A 21,867-nucleotide genomic window follows, 5' to 3' on the forward strand; every position below is an offset into this window, starting at 1 on the left:
CCTTTTGTACCGCTTTGTTCGCCATAAGTTGGCAGGGTATGCTCAGACGTGAGTCCCTTGCTCATTTTGCCACTGGATTCAAGCAAGCCTGGCTGAAGGCGGCTGAAATGCCAGAAACCGGTCCTAGGAAGCTTGTTTCCGGTCCAGGGAAGGCATGGCTTGGCAGTTCGGGCTGGACTGTTCCCATGAGGCACAGGATCAGACTGATTTGCATATGGCCATGTCTGAACTGGGGTGGCAGAGTGGGCTAAAGAACGGTGATGGATCAAACCCAGATCTGTTGACTGGGTGTGAGTGTTTGATTGGTTCTGATGCTCCGTCCATCACCACCCCCTTTTGTACCGCTTTGTGTGTATATTGAGCGTGCTGCAAAGCCTTCTGCCCTTGTGAGGATAAGGGCACAACTTCCCGCATTACTACCAAATTATATATTTCATTAAAATGTTTCAGCTATTCTAGTATTTCGCTGGAACATTCCAAAAGTAATAGGATAACGATTCCGTAAAGCAAAATCGTTTAGAAAGACATGTTTCAGTGCTGCCAGAGGGAATGAAACCGAAACAAGCAAATGCCCTCAGTATAGAACAGTGCCTTTACTGCCCTAATGTAGACAGAAGGGTTTAGACACCTCATCCAGAAAACTTGATTGGCAGGTAATAGTGAAGAGTCAAGTGCTAATGGGCAGATTGCCTCTCCTGTGCAACCAGTGGTAAGAGACTGAGCCAGATATAAACCAAGCTCCTTCTGGATACAAAACAAAAGACAACAATAGAATACGCTACTTCATTGCCTGTTTAAAATCCCCATTTATTATAACTCTGCTTATCATTCCCACCCCACATAAAAAAAAATGTACAAGTCATTAAATTGACACTGTATAGAAACTACACAAAATGTTTTATTAACAAGACAAAATGTCCAAATAGGAGGGCTGGTTTAGAAATGTCAGTGTGAAACCACTGTCTGCAAGCAAATGTATAAGAGGATAATCCAGAGATGATAGGGCAGAGTGAGAATCTCAGTGCTTCAAGAGTTTGCTGGTCTAGATCAAACCCAACTTAAAATTGAATCCAGTTGCAGCAATAATTTGAAATGTACTGTTTTGGCCCTCCCCATCCCTCTGGGGCTGAAACGGCTTTTTATATATACATATAAAGTTTACCTAGCAAACTTTGAGTACAAGAGATTTATTCATGTATATCAAGATGTGTAAAAGTGACACTTAGACTGGTGTTCAAAGGCTATGGAAACCCCAGAATGGCAGGAACAAAACACCAGGACAGATATGAGCAGAGTCCATAAAGGGTACCTAGTCAGTAATACCCTGCCATCAAAAAGCCTGTACTTTCCCAATTCTATACAATGTCACACCCAGAACTAGGTAAAGGTGGGACACTGCATTAACACCAGATCTCCTCACTGCTACAGATTTTGACAGGACACTTCGAGCCTAATGCATTAGGCAAGTGATTTCAGAGGTTTTTCCACTAAAGAAATAGATCAAATCCATGAACTAATGGCCACAGTGGGGCACGCTGTCACTGGTTACAAACAGCAGATCAGATACTAAGTTGAGAGAACGGAATAAAATAAAGCAATAGCAAAAACTATATTAGTCAAAGTCAAAATTACTGAGTTTTGTATAAACAGTATTTTACATAAAGGAGCACACCAATAGTCCCTTCATACAGGAACCCAAATTCAAGCAGCTTTTGGTGTCTTACATTATTGTGGCCATACTTAACCAGACACTTTCAGTTTCACCCTAGCATGATTCCCATTCCCCCAAACATGTGGTGTCTTGTTTACTAGCCTGCAGGGGGCAGTGGGGATTAGTGGGTGCATAGAGAAAGGACAATCATGCTATCTTTTAATGGGCAACAAACAGTCCCTTCCTGACCTCTATAACCACCCAGTCCTCCCAGCGCAACATTACCACAAGAATTATTTTCATACATCTGAAAACTTGTTTTGAGGCGGCGGCTGAGTGTATTACAAATATTAGAGGCAGTATTAGGCTCATCTAGATTGTCCCGCTGATGTCTCATTTCAATTCAGATTCTAGGAATGCCAAGGTTTTGCAGTGGTTTCCCATAGTTGACACGGTAAGTGGGAACTGAGAAGAGTGCTAAAAGCATCTCACTTAGCAAAGCTGTTCAGACCTATGGAGAAAAGTGAATGCAAAACATTCCTCCCTTTTGGTCAATTACCACATATTGCAATACCGTACACTTCCAAGAATAAGTCTAAGTGCTGGATGGTAATTTCAAAGATAGTTTTCTGAAGCTGGGGGTGGATAGGTGAAAGGGGATGGAAAACAGGATCCATAAACAAGGATTCCCAGTACAAAGTCCTTTGTAATTCTGTGTAAGGGAACAATACAGGATCCACACAAATAGGTTAAAAATATATTTATCAACACTGCAGATGTCTTATTTCACACCTCATCCCTTCATGCTTTCTAGCAGTCTTTCCACAACAATGTCCAATCTTATCTCCACACTTCTCCCCAAGCTCCCCCCAACTCCAATTTCTAGTTTCATTTCTTTTTTTTCCGTCCCCTGGAATGTTTTACTGTCTCCTGGTCACTGTCCTGTACATCTTCATCAGATGTGTGGGCCTGCCGTTTAGGAGGTAGCTTCCTACGTTTTCTCCGCTGATATGGGTGGTTAGGAAGGTGCTTCTGCAGCATGGTCACCAGACAATCTTCAGTTTTTTCCAGGCAGCTCATCACCGGGGTCCCGTCCTCGTTGTAAAGCTCAGCATTGTTGAACACAAGCTTTATGTCCGCCAGGAACTCCTGTACAGTGTGATATTTGCTGCATGTGCATTTGCTCAGCATGGTCTGGAAGTCCATGGGGTTACTGATAATCTCCATGTAATCTTCAGCATCTTCTAGGCTGACTGGCTCCCTACAGCAAAAACAAGCAAGAACAAATGACACTTCAACATGCTATTTAGCCAAATGTGATACTAAATTGAACCATATGACCGGTTTTCACCAAGCATACCACAAAGCATACTCTCAACCACAAATGTTTAATGCTTAGACCAAGAACATGTTCAAGTAGCCCACAAAAGGTTATGATCACTGCTAATTAACACCTTTGAAACATACAAACTATTCATTACCCACAAAACATTTTAGTACAGGGCACCACCTCATTTTGGCTAGATAAATACAAATTACCACAGTGAACGTGTACAAATGTTACACTTTCATTGCCCAGCCTCTTCCATGTCCACTGGACATTGCTCTAGCTAGCATGGAGTGTCAAGTACTATGCTACATCGATACAGGCTGAAGGCACTTATGGGCCAAGAAGAGGCACTTCTGGTAGATAATGGGTTTCTAGTACTCCTGCCTCTAACAAAACAGCCTAATTGAAGATCAGACAAAAGGCGTAGCTAAACAAATTCCTTATTAGGCTGGACTAAAGAGTATCTTGTTGGTGGCCTGCCCGTCCAACACAATGTCTGTATAAAGGGAGATGCAGCTCATCTAGAAATGATGAATTAGCAGTTTCAAGGAGCATACCCAGTTGCATACAGATATTCTACAATTGGTTTACACCACTAACCTCCATGAGTGCTAACGGGATTTAAATATTTTCCATATAGAAGTGTTGCATACAACAGGAGGTGGGAGATGTGAAGCTGAAGACGGAAGCAGCTTTGGTTCCAACTCAACTTAGATAAATTAGGATGAAAACCTTTCCCAGAAAATCATTCAGGCCAGTATCTCCAAGTCACTAAGCCTTTCAATCACATGCTATAGCAACTAACCCTACATAAGACCCAGAATGTTCAGTAAAGCGTCTGACCAGCTATCAAAATAACAACAAATAAAACACGGTCACATACATCTCAGAGACCTGAAATTAAATTCGAAACTGAACTATGCATGTGTCTACTGGAAACCAAAAAAAAAGTCTAAGAAAGACACAGGCAACGAGGCCAGATACATTTCTCCTCCTAAAAGGCTGAAACCTAACAAGATTTCTGGTAGCTATGCAACCTAATAATGCAGCGTAGTAGCAGTTGGAAGCCAGTTCATTTGACAACTTAGTAAGATCTGGATACTCTAAAACTTTGGCATATCTGAATAATTTTCATCTAGTTGTGCTTGCTGTTGAAGCACTTCTAAAGGATGGGGGTACCTTAGAATTTAAAGCGGTTGAAAAATAACAGTCTTAGCATCCATTTGTAGAAAGTGTCTGCATAGCTTGTCCGCATTGAAATTCTGAAGACAAGCATTGAGGATGATGTGCCTCAGTACACATTAATGCCAAATGTTCTGAGTTTTCCTTGAGAGGACTTGGGATCTATCCATGCTCTCATTTTACCCGCTAGCCTCCTATCCACCACCTTTCAACAGCAAAGTATGGCCAGTTACATTATCCTTTATGTGCTATCTACTACTGGATTAAATCAATCAAGCATTTATATAGCGCACTACTCACCCAGAGGGTCTCAAGGCACTGGGGGAGGGGGGGGGGGGTCCGCTACTGCTCGAACAGCCAGGTATTGAGCTGCTTCCTGAAGGCGAGATGGTCCTGGGTCAGGCGGAGGTGGGTCGGGAGGGAGTTCCATGTCTTGGCGGCGAGGTAGGAGAAGGACCGTCCCCCCGTGGTGGCTCTTCGGATGCGGGGGACGGCGGCAAGGGCGTGGCCGGACGATCGAAGCTGGCGATTGGGTGCGTAGAAGTTGAGGCGGCTGTTGAGGTATCCTGGGCCTTGGTTGTGTAGGGCTTTGTGTGCGTGGGTGACGAGTCGGAAGGTGATCCTCTTGTTGACCGGGAGCCAGTGCAGGTCTCTCAGGTGTCCGGAGATGTGGCCGCGACGGGGGATGTCCAGGATGAGTCGTGCTGAGGCGTTCTGGATCCGCTGGAGTCTCTTCTGGAGTTTGGCGGTGGTTCCGGCGTAGAGGGCGTTGCCGTAGTCCAGACGGCTGGTGACGAGGGCCTGGGTGACCGTCTTCCTGGTCTCGGTGGGGATCCACCGGAAGATCTTACGTAGCATGCGCAGGATGTTGAAGCACGATGAGGAGACGGCGTTGACTTGTCTGGTCATGGAGAGGGAGGAGTCCAGGATGAAGCCCAGATTGCGTGCGTGGTCTGTTGGTTTGGGTGCGCTGCCTAGGGCAGGGGGCCACCACGAGTCGTCCCAGGCGGTGGGTGAGGATCCCAGGATGAGGACTTCCGTCTTGTCCGAGTTCAGTTTCAGGCGGCTGTTCCTCATCCATTCGGCTACCTCTTTCATCCCTTCGTGAAGGTTGGCTCTGGCGGTGGCGGGGTCGTTGGTGAGGGAGAGGATCAGCTGGGTGTCGTCGGCGTAGGAGATGATGTTGAGGTTGTGCTGGCGTGCGATGTCTGCGAGAGGGCTCATGTAGATGTTGAAGAGGGTAGGACTGAGCGAGGAGCCTTGAGGAACACCGCAGATGACTTCGGTGGCTTCAGATCTGAACGGGGGGGAGGCGTACTCTGTGTCCTTCCTGCGAGGAAGGAGGTGATCCACTCCAGTGCCTTCTCCTGTATTCCGACGTTACTGAGACGCTGCACTAGTGTACGGTGGCAGACAGTGTTGAAGGCCGCGGAGTGGTCTAGGAGGATGAGGGCTGCTGTTTCACCGTTGTCAAGCAGTGCTCGGATGTCATCGGTGGCTGCGATCAGGGCGGTCTCGGTGCTGTGGTTGGCCCGGAAGCCAGACTGCGAGAGGTCGAGGGATCCGTTGGTCTCGAGGAAGGTGGCCAGCTGTTTGTTGACGGTCTTCTCGATGACCTTTGCAGGAAACGGGAGCAGAGAGATGGGGCGGTAGTTCTTGAGGTCGGAGTGGTCGGCTGATGGCTTCTTTAGTAGAGCTGTGAGTTTGGCGTGCTTCCAGCTCTCTGGGAAGGTGGCGGTGTCGAAGGAGGAGTTGATGATGTCCCGCAGGTGGGGTGCGATGACAGCGTCGGCCTTGTTGAAGACGTGGTGAGGGCAGGGGTCGGTAGGGGATCCGGAGTGGATGGAGTTCATCGTGCAGACAGTGTCTTCGGTGCTGATCGGGGTCCAGGCACGGAGGGTGGTGGTGGGGGGCGGTGTTTCGGTCGTGGCGTGCATCTGTTGAGTGCTGAAGCTGTTGTGTATATCAGCGATCTTGTTGTGGAAGTAGGAGGCGAGGGAGTTGCAGAGGTCTTGCGAAGGGGTGATGTCGTTGTTTCCGGCGTTGGGGTTGGAGAGCTCTTTGACGATGGTGAAGAGTTCCTTGCTGTTGTGTGCGTTGTTGTCCAGTCGTTCCTTGAATGCGGTTTTTTTGGTGGTGTGGATGAGTTGGTGGTGTTTTCGGGTGGCGAGCTTGAGGGCAGTCATGTTGTCCGGTGTTGGGTCTCTGCGCCATGTTCTCTCGAGGGCTCGGCAGTTCTTCTTGGAGCTCTTGAGTTCGTTGGTGAACCATGGGGCTTTCTTGCTAGCGGGTCTGCTAGGCGGGGTCTTCAGAGGGGCGAGGTCGTCTGCGCAGTTGCTGATCCACTTCGCGAGGTTGATGGCCGCCTGGCTTGGGTTCGTTGCGCTGGTGGGAGGGTTCATGCTCAGGGAGGTCGCGAGCTGCTCGGCTGTGATCTTGTTCCAGCTTCTGTGTGCGGCCTGTTGCTGGTGGTGGTGGACCGTGGTCCTTCTGAAGCTGAAGTGGACGCAGCTGTGGTCCGTCCAGTGGAGTCCGGTGGCGTGGCTGAAGGCGACGTCCTTGCTAGATGAGAAGACGGGGTCGAGTGTGTGTCCGGCGTAGTGGGTGGGGGTGGTGACCAGCTGCTTGAGTCCCAGGTTTGCGAGGTTGTCCAGCAGGGTGGTGGTGTTGCGGTCGTTGTTCTCCAGGTGGAAGTTGAGGTCCCCGAGGAGGATGTAGTCAGCGGAGGGGAGGGCGTGCGGGCTGATAAATCGGCGATGTCTTCGCTGAATTGTGTGCGTGGTCCCGGGGGTCTGTAGATGAGGGTGCCTCTGAGGGTGGTCTTGGGGTTGATGTGGACCTGGAAGTGCAGGTGCTCGGCGGGTGCTCGGGTGTCATCGGTGTTGGTCGTGATGCGGATGGTGTTCCTGTGGACGATGGCGATGCCTCCTCCAGTCTGGTTGACGCGGTCCCTCCGGATGATCTTTTAGCCGTCTGGGATGGCGGTGGCGATGTCGGGCGCTGAAGAGGCGTTCATCCAGGTTTCCGTGAGGAAGGCGACGTCTGGTGAGGTTGTGTCGAGCAGGTTCCAGAGCTCGATGGCGTGTCTGTGGATGGAGCGGGTGTTGAGCAGGATACATTTCAGGTGGCTGCTGCTGTTGCTCGTCTTGGTTGGTGCTGGAGTAGTGCTGGTTCGGATGCAGGTGAACTTGCAGGCGTTGCAGCAGAATGGTCCGTGGGTGTGTTTCGGGGTGGCTTGGAAGCATCCCAGGAATCGGCCGGCGTTGAGTGCGTTGAGGGTGGCGGTGTCGTACGTCCGGCGGGTGGGTTGGGGTCTGCGGTGGGTTGGGGTCTGCGGGGGCCAGGGGTCCTGGCGCTAGGCGCGGTCCGGCCGCGGACGGGCGCACCTTCGGCGCTCAATCGGCGCGCCCGCTGCGCGTCAACGCTGCGCGTGCGCACGGTCGCCATTTATGGCGAAGTGCAGGGAGGGAGGAGCAGCTGGGAGGCGGGAGCGGGGAGGAAGGGGGCGTGTCCACACTCCCGGCGGCAGGGAGCGGGGTGGGTGGGCGCAGAGGACAGCAGCACAGGGGGGGGGGCAACAGGAGACAAAAGGAATATGCTACTTACCAGTATGCATCTGTTCTTGGCATGTAGAGCTGCAGAGTTGTACACTTAGCATAGATCGCCATCTGGTGTTGGGCCCGGATGTTTGCAGTTTGTTTTTGTTCTTTGGACAGTCTTTGGAAGTCACGAGTTCGGTGACTCCTCCTTCGGTCCGTACTGCGCATGGGCTTCGGCTCCATCCTCAGATTGTTTTTCGCCAACAGGGAAATGATGGAGCGTAGTAATAACAGTGAGAAACCCATGTGTGTTGTATCTAAATAAGATGTACTGGAACGGATACAGGTAGCCGGGGAGGCGGGTGGGCGTGTACAACTCTGCAGCTCTACATGCCAAGAACAGATGCATACTGGTAAGTAGCATATTCCGTTCGAGGCATATGAGCTGCAGATTGTACACTTAGCATAGATTATATAGCAGTACCCAACCTTAGCGACGACCACCGGTATCAGTTTCAGTGGTTTGAAAAAGTGTCTTTAGTACAGCCTGGCCCACCCTAGCTTGCTGCTTGGAATGCACATCTACACAGTAATGTTTTGTGAAGGTGTGCGGTGTTGACCATGTGGCTGCTTTGCAGATGTCATCTAAGGGTATGTTCCCTAGAAAAGCCATAGAAGCCCCTAACTTTCTTGTAGAGTGGGCTTTAGGCGGAACAGATAATGTTCTTTTTGCCTTTTGATAGCAAATTTGTATGCACTTTACAATCCACCTAGCTATCCCTGATTTAGAGATGGGGTTGCCTTTATGTGGTGGAGAGAAGGAAACGAACAATTGTTTAGTCTTCCTGAAGGGTTGCGTTCTTTGTATGTAGTACAGCAAAGCCCTTTTAACATCGAGTGTGTGTAAGGCCCTTTCTGCAACAGATTGAGGTTGCGAAAAGAAGACAGGTAATTCCACCGATTGATTGAGATGGAAGGGGGAAATGACCTTGGGCAGAAACTTCGGATTTGTGCGAAGTATGACCTTGCTGTGATGTATTTGTAGGAAGGGTTCCTGTATAGTGAACGCTTGTATTTCACCAACCCTTCTAAGGGAAGTGATAGCTACGAGAAAAGCTGTTTTCCAGGTGAGAAACTGTAGCTCACATTTATGCATTGGTTCGAAAGGCGGACCCATTAGCCGTGTAAGAACTAAATTTAGATTACATACGGGGGAAGGTGGTGCCCTAGGAGGAATTACTCGTTTAAGGCCTTCCATAAAGGCTTTAATAGCGGGCACTCTGAACAGTGATAAATGCTGTCTGTTTTGTAGATAAGCAGCAATCGCTGCTAGGTGTAGGCGTATGGATGAATATGTCAGGTTACACCTGTGAAGATGGAGCAGATAGCATATGATGTGCTGTATGGATGCATCTAAAGGGTTGATTGTATTGTTACGGCAGTAAATTACAAATCTTTTCCACTTTGCGGCATAGCATGCTCTAGTGGTAGGACGTCTGGCTTCCATGATTATGTTCATGCAATCAGGGGGAAGGTTAAGGTATCCAAATTCTAAGATTTCAGGAGCCAGATCGCAAGGTTAGGCTGAGCTGGGTCCCTGATTTCTCCATGGTTCTGGGTTAGGAGGCATGGGGATAGGTGCAGTTTTTGATGTGGTACCACTGATAGTTGTAGTAGTGTGGTGTACCACGGCTGCCTGGCCCACGTTGGAGCTACTAGAATGAGTGTGAGGGAGTGTTGTAGCTTCCTTACCACTAATGGAATTAGTGGGAGAGGTGGAAAGGCGTATGCAAATCTGCCTGACCAGTTCATCCATATCGCATTGCCCTTGGACAATGGGTGTGGGTATCTGGCGGCGAAGCTTGGGCATTTTTTGTTTTCGTGGGTGGCGAAGAGGTCTATCTGAGGATGCCCCCACTGTTGGAAGAATGGGTGAAGAACTTGTGGATGCAGTTCCCATTCGTGTAGGTTGTTGCGTTTGTCTGCTGAGCAGATCTGCTATGGTGTTTTGTACGCCTGGAACGTGCTGTGCCAGGAGCAAGATGTTTTGGGGAATTGCCCATCTCCATATGCTCTGGGCTAAGCGGGAGAGCTGGGGAGAGTGTGTCCCCCCCTGTTTTTGGATACAATACATTGCAGTCATGTTGTCTGTGCGAATGAGGACTGCTTTGCCCGAAATCTGTTTTTGGAAGGATTTTAGGGCTAGAAAGATCGCCAAGAGCTCCAGATGGTTGATGTGGAGCGATTTTTGCTGTGGCGTCCATAGACCTTGCATTGTGAGGTGTAGGAGGTGCGCTCCCCAGCCGGAGAGCGATGCGTCCGCTGTTAGAATCACCTGAGGAACCGGGTCCAGGAACGGCCGCCCCTTTGGAAAGGTTTGTGGTGTTCCACCACTGCAGAGAGTGATGTGTGCGGCCGTCCACCAACACCAGATCCGTCAGCTGACCCTGGGCCTGGTTCCACTGTTGTGCTAGGCACTCTTGAAGTGGACGCATGTGGAGTCTTGCATGGGGCACTATGAAAATGCAAGACGCCATCATTCCTATGAGCTTCATAAACACTCTTGCTGGAAGAGAGTGTTGAGGAAGGAATGTTTTGCGCAAGGCTTGAATGCTTGTGATTCTGGCTGAGTTTGGATAGGCAATACCCTTGGAGGTGTCTATAGTGGCCCCGAGATATTGCTTTGTGTGAGATGGTATGAGGTGGGACTTTTGGTAGTTCACCGTGAAGCCTAGCTGGTGGAGCAGTTGGATGGTGCTGTTTGTATGTTGCACACATTGGTGGTAGGACGTGGCTTTTATCAGCCAGTCGTCTAAGTAAGGGAAGACGTGAATATGTTGACGTCTGAGGTGTGCTGCTACTACCGCTAGGCATTTGGTAAACACACGTGGTGCGGTGGTAACCCCGAAGGGGAGAACCGTGAATTGGTAATGCTGCCCGTCCACCACGAACCTGAGGTACTTCCTGTGAGAGGGGTGTATTGGAATGTGAAAGTATGCGTCTTTCAGATCCAAGGTAGTGAGAAAGTCTCCCTGACAGAGGAGCGGGAGGACTTGTTGTAGGGTGACCATGTGGAAATGGTCTGAATGTATGTAGGCATTTAGAGGCTGGAGGTCCAGAATGGGCCTGAGGGTCCCGTCTTTTTTTGGTATTAAGAAATATAGGGAGTAGACCCCTAGATTTTGCTGATTGACGGGAACCTGCTCTATAGCGTGTTTTTGAAGGAGGGGGAATACCTCCTGTTTGAGCAGTGTGGAATGTTCTTGAGACATTGGACGGTGCCTTGGTGGGATATTGGGTGGGGTGGATGTTAACTCGAGACAGTACCCTGACCGAATGATTTGGGTCACCCATTTGTCCGATGTTATGGACTCCCATGCGTGGATAAAGTTTTGTAGCCTGCCCCCGACCGGAGTGGGATGGTCTGGGGGGAGCGGAAGGAAGTCATTGTGCGGGTGGGGTAGCAGAACGGGTGGTGTTAGTTTTGCCCCTGCCCTTATTGTTATTGCCTCTGTAACCACCCCTTTGGTTGCCCTTTGAAAAGGTATTTTGAGGAGGGGACTTGTAGGAGGTAGAGGCGCTATCGGTGGAGAAGCCTCTGCCACGAAAGGATGAGCGTCGAAAGGAGCGTTTAGAGGCTTGTGTTTGGAGTGCCCCCATAGACTTTGCTGTGTCTGTGTCCTTTTTCATCTTTTCCAACGCTTCGTCTACCTTTGGCCCAAAGAGAGTTTGTTGGTCAAAAGAGTGATTGAGTATGGACGCGTGGACTTCAGGCTTGAACCCTGAGATCCTGAGCCAGGCATGGCGACGAAGCAGGACACTGGTATTTATGGCTCTAGAAGCAGTGTCGGCTGCATCGAGGGCACACTTAATGGAGGTGTTTGTAATTAGTTTACCCTCCTGTATCAGTTCATGAGCCCTGCGCTTGTGTTTTTCGGGAAGGTGTTGCATAAGAGCCTCAAGTTCGTCGTAGTGTGCTCTGTCTAGCGCGCAAGTAGCGCTTGTGTATTTGCAATGCGCCACATGTTTGCAGCTTGGGAGGCGGTGCGTTTGCCAGACGCGTCTAGAAGTTTCGATTCCTTGTCTGGCGGTGGGGCTTCTCCTGAGGACTGGGAGTTAGCCCGCTTTCTAGCTGTGGAGACAACTAGGGAATCTAAGGGAGCAGGGCCCTTAATGTATGCAGGGTCTGTGGGTTCCGCCTTGTACTTTTTCTCTATTCTAGGGTTCAGTACCCTGGCCCTGACAGGGTCTTTGAACATCTCTGCAGCATGCTTGGTGACACTCTTAAGCATGGGCAAAATAGACGTGGATTTGTCCTGGATGTCAAATGTGTCCAGTAGGAAGTCGTCTTCCACTGGTTCGCTGTGCATGTCCACCCCATGGTAGTGTGCTGCTTTCTGCACTAAATGATGAAACCCGAAGGAGTCCTCTGGAGGGGACGGCCTGGATGGGTATAGGTCGTCCTGAGGCATATCAGGTATGTCAGGGTTGTGGTAGTCTTCCCATGGGTCTGGGGTCCCCGGTGGAGTGGGGTCCATTGGGGCGTCAGCCGGGTCATAATCCGGGTCCCCGTCGTCCGGATCTGGGGACGGGGTCGGAGAGTAATGAGGTAAAGGTGGCGGAGACCTGGGAGGGGGAGGGGGGTGGAGGAGGCAGGGGAGGAGGTAGTGGGGAGGGCACTCTGAGGGGAGAAGTAGCAGAGTCCTTCCGTTTGGGTGGTGGAGGAGGAGCCGGAGTGTCAAGGCGTCTTTTCTTGATAATTAAAGTTAATAGCCCAGTCTTTGGATCTTTAGATAGAGTCTTTTGCAAAGGGTCTGGTGTAAACAGAGCCAGTGGCGCCGAATCGTCCGCTGGTGCCGATGATTTCGGAACCGAGGGCTTCGATGGTTTCTGTGCGCCATGCTTTTTTGGGGCCTTCGGTTTTTTCGGCGCCGGAGCCGACGGATTTGTGTTTGGTCGGCACCGAGAGTCCAGGCTTCGGCACCGGTGGCTTCGGGGTCGAGCTGGGTATTACTTTCTTCGGTGCCGGATGCTGTTTTTCAGCACCAGGCGTCGGCTGGCTCGAGCCCGAGCTGCCGTGAGACTTTGGAGGCTTCGACACCGGGCCCGAAGGTGGGGTGATAGAAGCTTTGTGCTTGGTTTTACCCAGGCCTGCAGGCGAGTGTGTAACCTGAGTCTCTTTGGTTTTGGGCGCGGGGGTGGGAGGGGGTACAGTACTCACGACCCGCTGCGCCGGTGTGATGTCCTCCACGTCGGAGTCGTCGGCCTCGGAAGCGCTGACGACGTCGTCCTCCTGCTCGGTGTGTAGTTGCCCCGAAGCTTCGGCGCCGTCTCCGAAGATGTCCGGTGGAGCTGCGGACGATGAGTGCGCCATGGTGCGTCGAGCTCTTCGATCCCGGATTGTCTTCGTTGATCGAAAAGACTTACAGGCGGGGCAGTCTCTGGCCTCGTGTTCTGGAGAGAGGCAAAGGTTACACACCTGATGGAGGTCGGTGTGGGGAAATTTAGACCCACATTTTGGGCACTTTTTGAACGGAGTCCTTTCCATCGGCCGGGACTGGAGTCGAGGAGGGCCCGAAGGCCGGTGCCGATGTACGGGATGGAGAAAAGTGCCGCTTCGAGAGATGAAGATGATGATGAAGAAACTCGAAGAAAACGAGGATTTTCCGTCGAGGCTGGAACCGTAGAAGTTCGAAGCCGGAGCACGAAGTATCACATCCGAGCCCGATGGCGGAAAAAAACAATCTGAGGATGGAGCCGAAGCCCATGCGCAGTACGGACCGAAGGAGGAGTCACCGAACTCGTGACTTCCAAAGACTATCCAAAGAACAAAAACAAACTGCAAACATCCGGGCCCAACACCAGATGGCGATCTATGCTAAGTGTACAATCTGCAGCTCATATGCCTCGAAAATACGTTTTTCCCCTTGTGTTGATTGCTGATCAACAAGCTTGTGTGAGTATGAGTGGATTAGAATGCATGGATGTATGAACGGTTTGTTAGTAGTGAGCGAACAATTGTTGTGGTGTAAATATTGCAAAGTATTTTGTGTTTTGTGATTCTTTTTCTAAAACAATCTTGCTTCGGCAATAGGAAGGTCTATATATAAAAACAAAATTCTAAAAACATTAAATATTGATTCATTCAAGCAAAATAAAAGTCTGACACTTTTTGTTCAATTTACAAAATGTGTCCTCCTAAATTATACAGAGTTTGAAGACGTAGTGCAGTATCAGCAGTTCAATTGTTTAATCTAAACTGTACTAAAGCCTAAACCCAATTGGCATCTCTGGCCACATGTCAGCCCCTGGTAAATGGTACCCTAGGTACCCAGGGAATTGTGACCATAGAAGGCCCCTAAGGGCTGCAGCACTTATTGTGCCACCCTTAGGGGCCCTGTACCCTGACACACACAGCCTTTGCAGGCTGAGTGCCCTGGTGCAGAACTAAATAGTCGACATGCCACACATCCCTGTGTGCCATGCCCACAAACCCACTGCCCTGGCATACATCAGCCACCACTCTAGCTGGGTGCCCTATGCCAGTGGTAAGAACACAGGTGCATGAGCCCTGTGCCCCGACAGTACCCAGGGCCATTCCTGGGCACTGTAAGTGCAGTGATGCCATTAAGAGTATATGGTGCAGGGAGGTTGTCCTTATAAACTCCACAGCACCATGATGGATACACTGAAGACTGACAAGTTTGATATCAAACTTGTCAGCACATTAAGCCCACACTGATGCCAGAATGGTCACTGGAATTAAGGAATATGAACACATTTCTCCTGCACTCAGAGCTAAAAGGGCTCCCAATCAAAATGCGTGCCAACTTCAGAACTGCCTGCCTTACTTACAAAGCGCTACACACAGGGAAACCCGCCTACCTGGCCTCCAAACTCCAGAAAGCCGGTCAGACAAGAAGCCTAAGGAGTACCAACACACTACTCATCCTTCCGAAAACCTACAAACAAAAAAACGCATCTCGATCCTTCACAGGAAATGCACCCATACCAGTCCATATCAGAACCAACCCCTCTAACCTAGAATTCAAAAGACAGCTCAAAGACGTCATCAACCGATCTCTTGTAAATGGATAGCCTTAGCCAAACCACTGAAGCTTACCCACAGTAGCACAGTCACCTGTGACATCTACTTCACTAGCCTCATGACCACCTCCTCTCACCCTCCCTCCTCCCCCTCCTCCCCCCCCCCCCCCCCCCTCCTGGTCTCATCCCGTCAAGACTCATTGTGCTATCTACAACAGCAGTACATTAAGAAACATGTGTCGATGTACATACCAATTTGATACCATATCCTACAAGTGTTAATGTTTACCCTACGTGCGACAATGTTGTAAAGCGCTCAGATACCTTCAGGTCTAGCTAGCGCTATAGAAAACTCTTAAAATAAATCAATCTGAGGTCAATGGAAAGTGCATGGGAATTTTGCGTTCTTGGACCTCCCTTTTTTCCTTGCCCCCCGCTTCGCATATCATCCTGAAACTTTCCAGAAAAGGAGCGGAGGTGGATGAACTTTTTTTACATTTAGAAAAAAAAATCCCTGATGCCTTGTAGGCTGATTTTACTTTCACTTTCTGTATAATGGTGTTAGCATGCCTATCGTCAAGGTGGGGTGTGGGGAACCCAGCTTTGGTTGCTGGGAGAGCTCCAGAGAGATGTCCTGACTCAGGAGCAAGGACGGCCTGGAGCTGTCTCAGCACACAAGGGCTGGTGCCGATGACAGCATGGAGCCATCCATACTGAAGTGTTTAAAAGATATTACCTGCTTGCACTGAGATTTTCAATATTTTTTTATATATGAAAAAGTCAAGTCAAAAGAACAAAAAAAAAAAAAAAAAAAGTAGAATATTTAATAATTTCTGCCTATGGTGATTGAGGTTTCCCCATTACACAATAAATATTGATGCAAATCTCAATAGCAGAAAAAAACCCAATGCATACCTGAAGGGCCAGCTGAATCGATATTTTATCAGTTTGTTGAGGATGTCTTCACACTTTTGCAGCTCAAGGTTCCGACGCTTTGTACCATGCTTATTCTGATGGACCTGAACACAAAAAAGAACGAACAACAAGACTACAGTGAGCAAGAATGTTCTCAATTATAGAACTCTTAAATATCTTCAACCCGGACTACAAAATAAATCTCACTTAACATGTGTAGACAAGAATGAACAGCATATCCCTGATCTAACAATTTTGCAGTCATAGGTCTCATGTGCACCCTACACAATCATCTCCTACAACTGAGAGTAAGGCACATCCAAACTGGGGATAGTGGTGGTCTTGGTATGCAGAAAGGGACTACATTAGAGAAAAGGGACTAGATTACAAAGTACTCAGCTGAAATTTTTTCCAAGGAGGTTTGAGTGTCTCAGATCACTGGCTACATGTTATATACAAGACTGGGCCCTCCAGCTGAGCTGTATGAATTCTTGAAATTTCCGAAATATTTTTACTAACGGCTAATGTTGGAACATTCAATCAATCGCTATCTGTTCTTAATAAAGTCTCCATGCCCCAACATCCCCCCTCCCAGTACTTTGAGCCCACCATACATACTCTCATTATCAAGTAGCTGATGTCTTCCTCAGGGTCGTCTTGCGACTTGTACAGCCAAGATTTTAAAGGCTAGGTGGAGATTACCTCTGCTACTGTAAGTCTACACTCATTTCTGGACCATCACCTAAAATGGCACGAATAAACCAGTTCCCTTAGGTAACACTGCTCCATATAAATATGTGAACCACAGATCTCTCACCCCAAGAATATCCACATGTGCCGGGACTGAAGAAAACAAGTTACTTACCTGTAACTTTGGTTCCCCAGTATTGGTAACTTTCATAGATTCTCATGCTTTGTATCATTCCCCGTCGTCGGAATGGGAGCCTTGGTAACAAAAATATATATATATACATATATGTATAACCATAGAAACAAAAGAGAAAAATAGGCCTAGGCCTCATCTCATTTTGTAGTATATCACCCTCTTTGTGTAAAAGAGCCCAAACTTTTGCCAGGACCAATCAGCACAGCCTCACCCTCTGGAACCTTCCTGAGAGAGCTCAGAGCCTCAGATTTTCGTAGCCGTTGTGCCAACAGCCACTACCTCAGTAAACCGGCAGAGCTTTCCCAGGGGAGGTGGGTGGGCGCATGAGAATCTATGAAAGTTACCAATACTGGGGAACCAAAGTTACAGGTAAGTAACTTGTTTTCTTACCCCAGTATTGGAACTTTCATAGATTCTCATGCTTTGTATCAGAATAGCAAGCAGTAAATCACGACAAGCACATTTCGGAAAACACTTGGGCTTACAAAATCATCTCAGTGTACATGATAAAACAACCATTACTGAAACCAAATGTGCTTACCAGGATGGAGGGATTGTAGGGAAAGCTCACATCTCATTGAAAAAGATTCCGGAGGACTGCTTGACCAACAGCAGCGTCAGCTCGTCCCACCGATTCCAGGCAGTAGTGCTTCGTGAAGGTGTGTACACTGCTCCACGTTGCTGCCCTGCAAATGTCCTTGATCGCCACTCCAGCAAAGAGAGCCACTGAAGACGCCATCGCTCTCGTAGAATGAGCCCGGGCCCTTTTATCCAAAGGTTTGCCCGCAGCCTGATGACAATATTGTATTGCACTGGAGATCCAGCTGGAAATGCCACTCTTGGCGAGCGACAACCCCTTCCGTGGTGCACTGTAGGCAATAAATAGCTGAGTAGACTTTCTGAAAGAGCGTGTGCGCTCGAGATAGAATTTCAGACATCTTTGGACATCCAAAGAATGCAATGTTCGTTCCGCTTGTGTGGAAGGACGCGGAAAAAAGGAGTTCAAAATTAAGGGTTCATTCAAATGAAACTCCGAAGGCACCTTTGGGATGAATTTTGGGTTGGTTCTCAAAATCATCACATCCCGTTTGAACTGCAGAAAAGGCTCCACTATAGAGAGAGCCTGGAGTTCACTAACCCTCCTAGCCGAGGTTATTGCCAAGAGAAGGGCTAGTTTCCACGATAGGAACTTCAAGTTCGCCTTGTGAATAGGCTCAAAGGGCGCTTTCATCAGTTGAGCCAGTACTAGGTTAAGCTGCCAGATAGGAGGGGGTGGTCGGACCGGAGGAAACATCCGAAATAACCCCTTAAGAAACTGCTTAACAATCCTTGCGGACCATAGAGATGGCCCCGATGTCTTCCGTCGAAAGCGGGATATGGCAGCCAGATGTACCTTAATCGAAGAGTGCGCCAGACCTGATTTAGCCAGAGACAGGATGTAAGGCAAAACCTGATGTGGCCGGGATTTGTAAGGATGGAGTTTATTCCTCTGGCACCACAGACAAAATCTCTTCCATTTTGCCCTGTAGGTCTTATTAGTGCTTGGTGCCCGCGCCTGAGATAAAACATCCCTGCACTCCTTGGAGAGATTCAGATGGCGGAATTCTCTGTGTTCAGGAGCCACGCTGACAAGTGAAGTGACTCCGGATCCGGATTGGAGCACCTGCCCCTGATCTCGCGACAACAGAGATGGAATCAGTGGCAAGCGAATCGGGCGATCCTGGGAGAGAAGCAAGAGTTCCGTGTACCAGAACTGTTGCGCCCATGCTGGAGCAATGAGAATCATCTTGCATGGTTCCGCCCTGACTTTCCTGAGAACTCGAGGAATGAGGGGAATTGGAGGAAAGGCGTAGCAAAATGCGCCGAACCAAGCAATCGAAAGGGCATTCCCCAGAGACCCTTGCTGGGGAACCTTGCTTGCGTAAAACCGGCACTTGGCGTTCTCCGGGGACGCAAAGAGGTCTATGGTCGGAGTACCCCATCTCTTGAACACTGCTTCCAGCGTGGCCTGATCCAACTCCCACTCGTGTGTCACTTCCGTCTGTCGACTTAGGGCATCCGCTGTGATGTTGAGACACCCTGCTAGGTGCTCGGCTTGCAGAGTGATCTTGTGAGAGATCGCAAAATCCCAGATCATCTGAGCTTCTTTGGACAGAGTCCGCGACCTTGTTCCCCCTTGCTTGTTGATATAGTGCATGGCCGTCGTGTTGTCTGTCCGGACCAGCACTGCACGATTCTGAAGTCTGGGAAGGAAGTCTGTCTGCTGGACTCCAGTGACCGCTGACCTGAAGCTCCTGGAAGACAGCTCCCCATCCTTCTAGGGAAGCATCTGTGGTCACCACCATAGGAGAAGGAGGGATCCGGAACGTTAATCCTCCTGCGATGTTCTCCTTCACCAGCCACCATTCGCAGGCTTTGCGCATGACAGGCGTTATCCACACCCTGTCGTTGAACGAGCCTTCTGCCTGGCGCCATTGTTTGTCCAACTCCTCCTGTAGAGGACGCATATGAAGCCTTCAATGCGGTATCAAAGGTATGCAGGATGAGATTGATCCGAGCAAGGACTTGTACTGTCGAACCGATACATGTCTCTTGTGCAGCATTTGACGAGCGGAAGTGGTCAGTTTGCCCTGACGCTCCTCCGACGGACGAGCCGTGCATCGTTTCGTGTCCAGAATAGCCCCAAGGAACTTCCGTGACCTGGAGGGTATCAGCTCCGACTTGGACACATTGAGCTGAAGACCCAAATGGGCGAACAATCGTATGCAAGTTGACACAGCCTGAGACGTTGCCCTGAACGACGGAGCCTTGACGAGCCAGTCGTCCAAGTACGGGAACACTTCCAAGGACTGCTTCCTTAGAAAAGCAGCGACTGGTGCCAGCATCTTTGTGAAAATTCGGGGTGCCGACCGAAGGCCAAACGGGAGCACCTTGAACTGGAAATGGCTCTTGCCTACTGTGAAGCGAAGATATTGCCTGTGAGCTGGGTGGATCGGAACATGAAAGTATGCATCCTCTAAATCCAGGGACGCCAAAAAATCTCCCGGATTGAGTAATCGTAGAATATCCTGGAGAGTGACCATCCTGAAAGAGAGTTTGATGAGATAGGTGTTGAGCTCCCTGAGGTCTAGTATAGGACGCCATGTATCCTCCGTCTTCCGAACCAGGAAGAACCTGGAATAAAACCCCTTGCCCCTTTGTGAAAGCGGCACGGGCTCTATCGCCCCCTTGATGAAAAGTTGGTGGGCTTCGAGATGTAATAGTCGGAGATGTTTCGATGCACGGGCGTCCGGAGCTCTTGTTGGAGGAAGATCTTGGAACTCCAACGTATGGCCACTGAACGATATTCAAGACCCACCGGTCTGATGTTAAACGCGCCCAGCTGTCCAGACAAAAAGATATCCTGCCCCCGACCGGTGTTTGTGGTAGGGGAGGAACAGTAGCCAGAGCCAGGAGGCCGCTATTGCCTCTTGGCGTTATCTCGTCCCTGACGATTCTGACATCCTCTCTGGGACTGTCGAGAGAAAGACGCCGACTGTCCTTGGCGCTGGCTGGAGTATTGACCTTTATAGGACTGTCCTGATTGTGTGGAATATTGACGTTGGTTTCCTCTGTAATTAGAAAACCCCCGACCACGTGCCCCTCTGAATGGCACTTTGCGATAGTTCAAAGATCCCAAGGACTTAGCTGTGTCTGTGTCCTTTTTAATGCTTTGGAGGGCGTCATCCACATGCTTACCAAAAAGCATCTCCCCGTCAAAGGGAAGGTCCAAGATCTTATTCTGGACCTCCTGGCGAAACCAGGTCGCCTTCAACCAGCCTTGACGGCGCAAGACCGCTGACCATGCCAAAGCCCTGAAAGCAGTAGAAGCTATGTCCATCGCACAGTCAATGACTTCCGAAGAGCATCTTTCTCCTTCCATCAGAACCTGCTTGGCTTCCTCTTGACTCGAGTCTGGTAGCTGGTCCATGAACGGCTCCATATCACACCACATCTGGCGATCGTACCTGCCCAGAATAGCCAGAGAATTAGCTGCACGCACCAACAAGCTGGCCATGGTGGAGAATCTTTTACCCACATTGTCCAGCCTTCTGCCTTCTTTATCTGGAGGCGTGGTTAATGGAGTGGACGGATTTTTTGACTTGCTCTGTGCGGCTTGTGAAATAACGGAATCCGGCTTAGGTTGTCCTAGAAGACACGCAGGACTGCCCTCAGGGGCCTTGTATTTCTTCTCCCGCCGGGGAAGAACCGGAATGACCGTCACCGGATTCGGCATCGTCTTAATTCCCTCATCCCAGACATGTTCTATGATGGGAATTGATCTGACCGACTTATACTGAGCTTTAAAGTCATATAGGAAGCAGTCGGACTGCTCCACTGTAAGGGGCAGACCAAATCTCTTGGATGCCCGCTCCATCAAATTATGGAAACCACCAATGTCTGCTGGAGGCGATATATTTGTTTCTCGGCCCACAGCATCCGGATCCTGCGTATCATCAGGGTCCCCATCAGGATCCCCTGGATCAGTAAGAGGGATCACCTGTCCCTCGTCATCCTCGTCCGTATCCACATCTTGTGTGTCTCGATCGGCAGGTTCCGTACCTGAAGGTTGGGGAACCACTAAGGGTACCACCGGTGAAGTGCCACGAGGTATGTCCCTTGGCAGAGGTGGCAAGTCCATTGCCATGTCACGTGGCACTACTGACGTAGAAGGACGCACCGGAGTGCGATCCGGCAATGTCGGAAAACGAGATTTATAGTCTTGCAGCATCAGTTGCAAATCCGTCACTAAAGCCACTGGCAAGGCAATCATATCCTGCCTCATAGAGCGGGGGTGTACTTCCTGTGTCAAGCTTTGCCGCCCCTCCTGCACCTCTGGACCATAAAAGTCCTCCGTATCTGTATCCTGCTGTTTCACATTCAGGTCTGAAGGGCTGTATGCGTCCCCATACTGCCCATCCTCTTCCGAGTCCTCGAGAAGCATGGATGGTGGCAAAGGCGTGACCCGCCTAGGAGAAGTCATGTCCGGCGTAATCTTTAATCTTTGGATGGCAAATCCTGAATTTTTCGTCGTCGACGGTCCTGTCGACGGTCCCGTCGACAGTTGATGGCAAAGGGATTCCCAGCGTCGACGAACTCGACGACATCATCGACTGAAGGGTAACTGTCGTCGACGGAGCTAGAATCGTAGTCGACGATGAGGCCGTCGACAGTTCTGAAATCGTCGTCGACGGAGCAGTCGTCGACGGAGCTTTCTTATTCGTCGACGGAGCATGTTTCATCGTCGGCGGAGCACCCGTCGACGGTCTCGTCGACG

General features: G+C 49.7%; 1 protein-coding gene across 1 annotated transcript in view; it reads right to left on the reverse strand.

Annotated features, from left to right (window-relative positions):
- Positions 1-786: 786 nt before the first annotated feature.
- The window catches only part of BAZ1B (bromodomain adjacent to zinc finger domain 1B), a 314,567-nt gene continuing 293,486 nt past the window's right edge, over positions 787-21,867 (reverse strand). The window contains exons 18-19 of the mRNA XM_085649665.1: positions 15,665-15,768; positions 787-2,912 (exon numbers count right to left, since the gene is read on the reverse strand). Of these exons, the coding sequence (XP_085505791.1) occupies positions 2,540-2,912; positions 15,665-15,768 (477 nt within the window). The 3' untranslated portion in view covers positions 787-2,539. The remainder of the gene's footprint in view (positions 2,913-15,664; positions 15,769-21,867) is intronic.

Source organism: Triturus cristatus, chromosome 3_2 (genome assembly GCF_964204655.1).
Source record: "Triturus cristatus chromosome 3_2, aTriCri1.1, whole genome shotgun sequence".
NCBI lineage: Eukaryota > Metazoa > Chordata > Amphibia > Caudata > Salamandridae > Triturus > Triturus cristatus.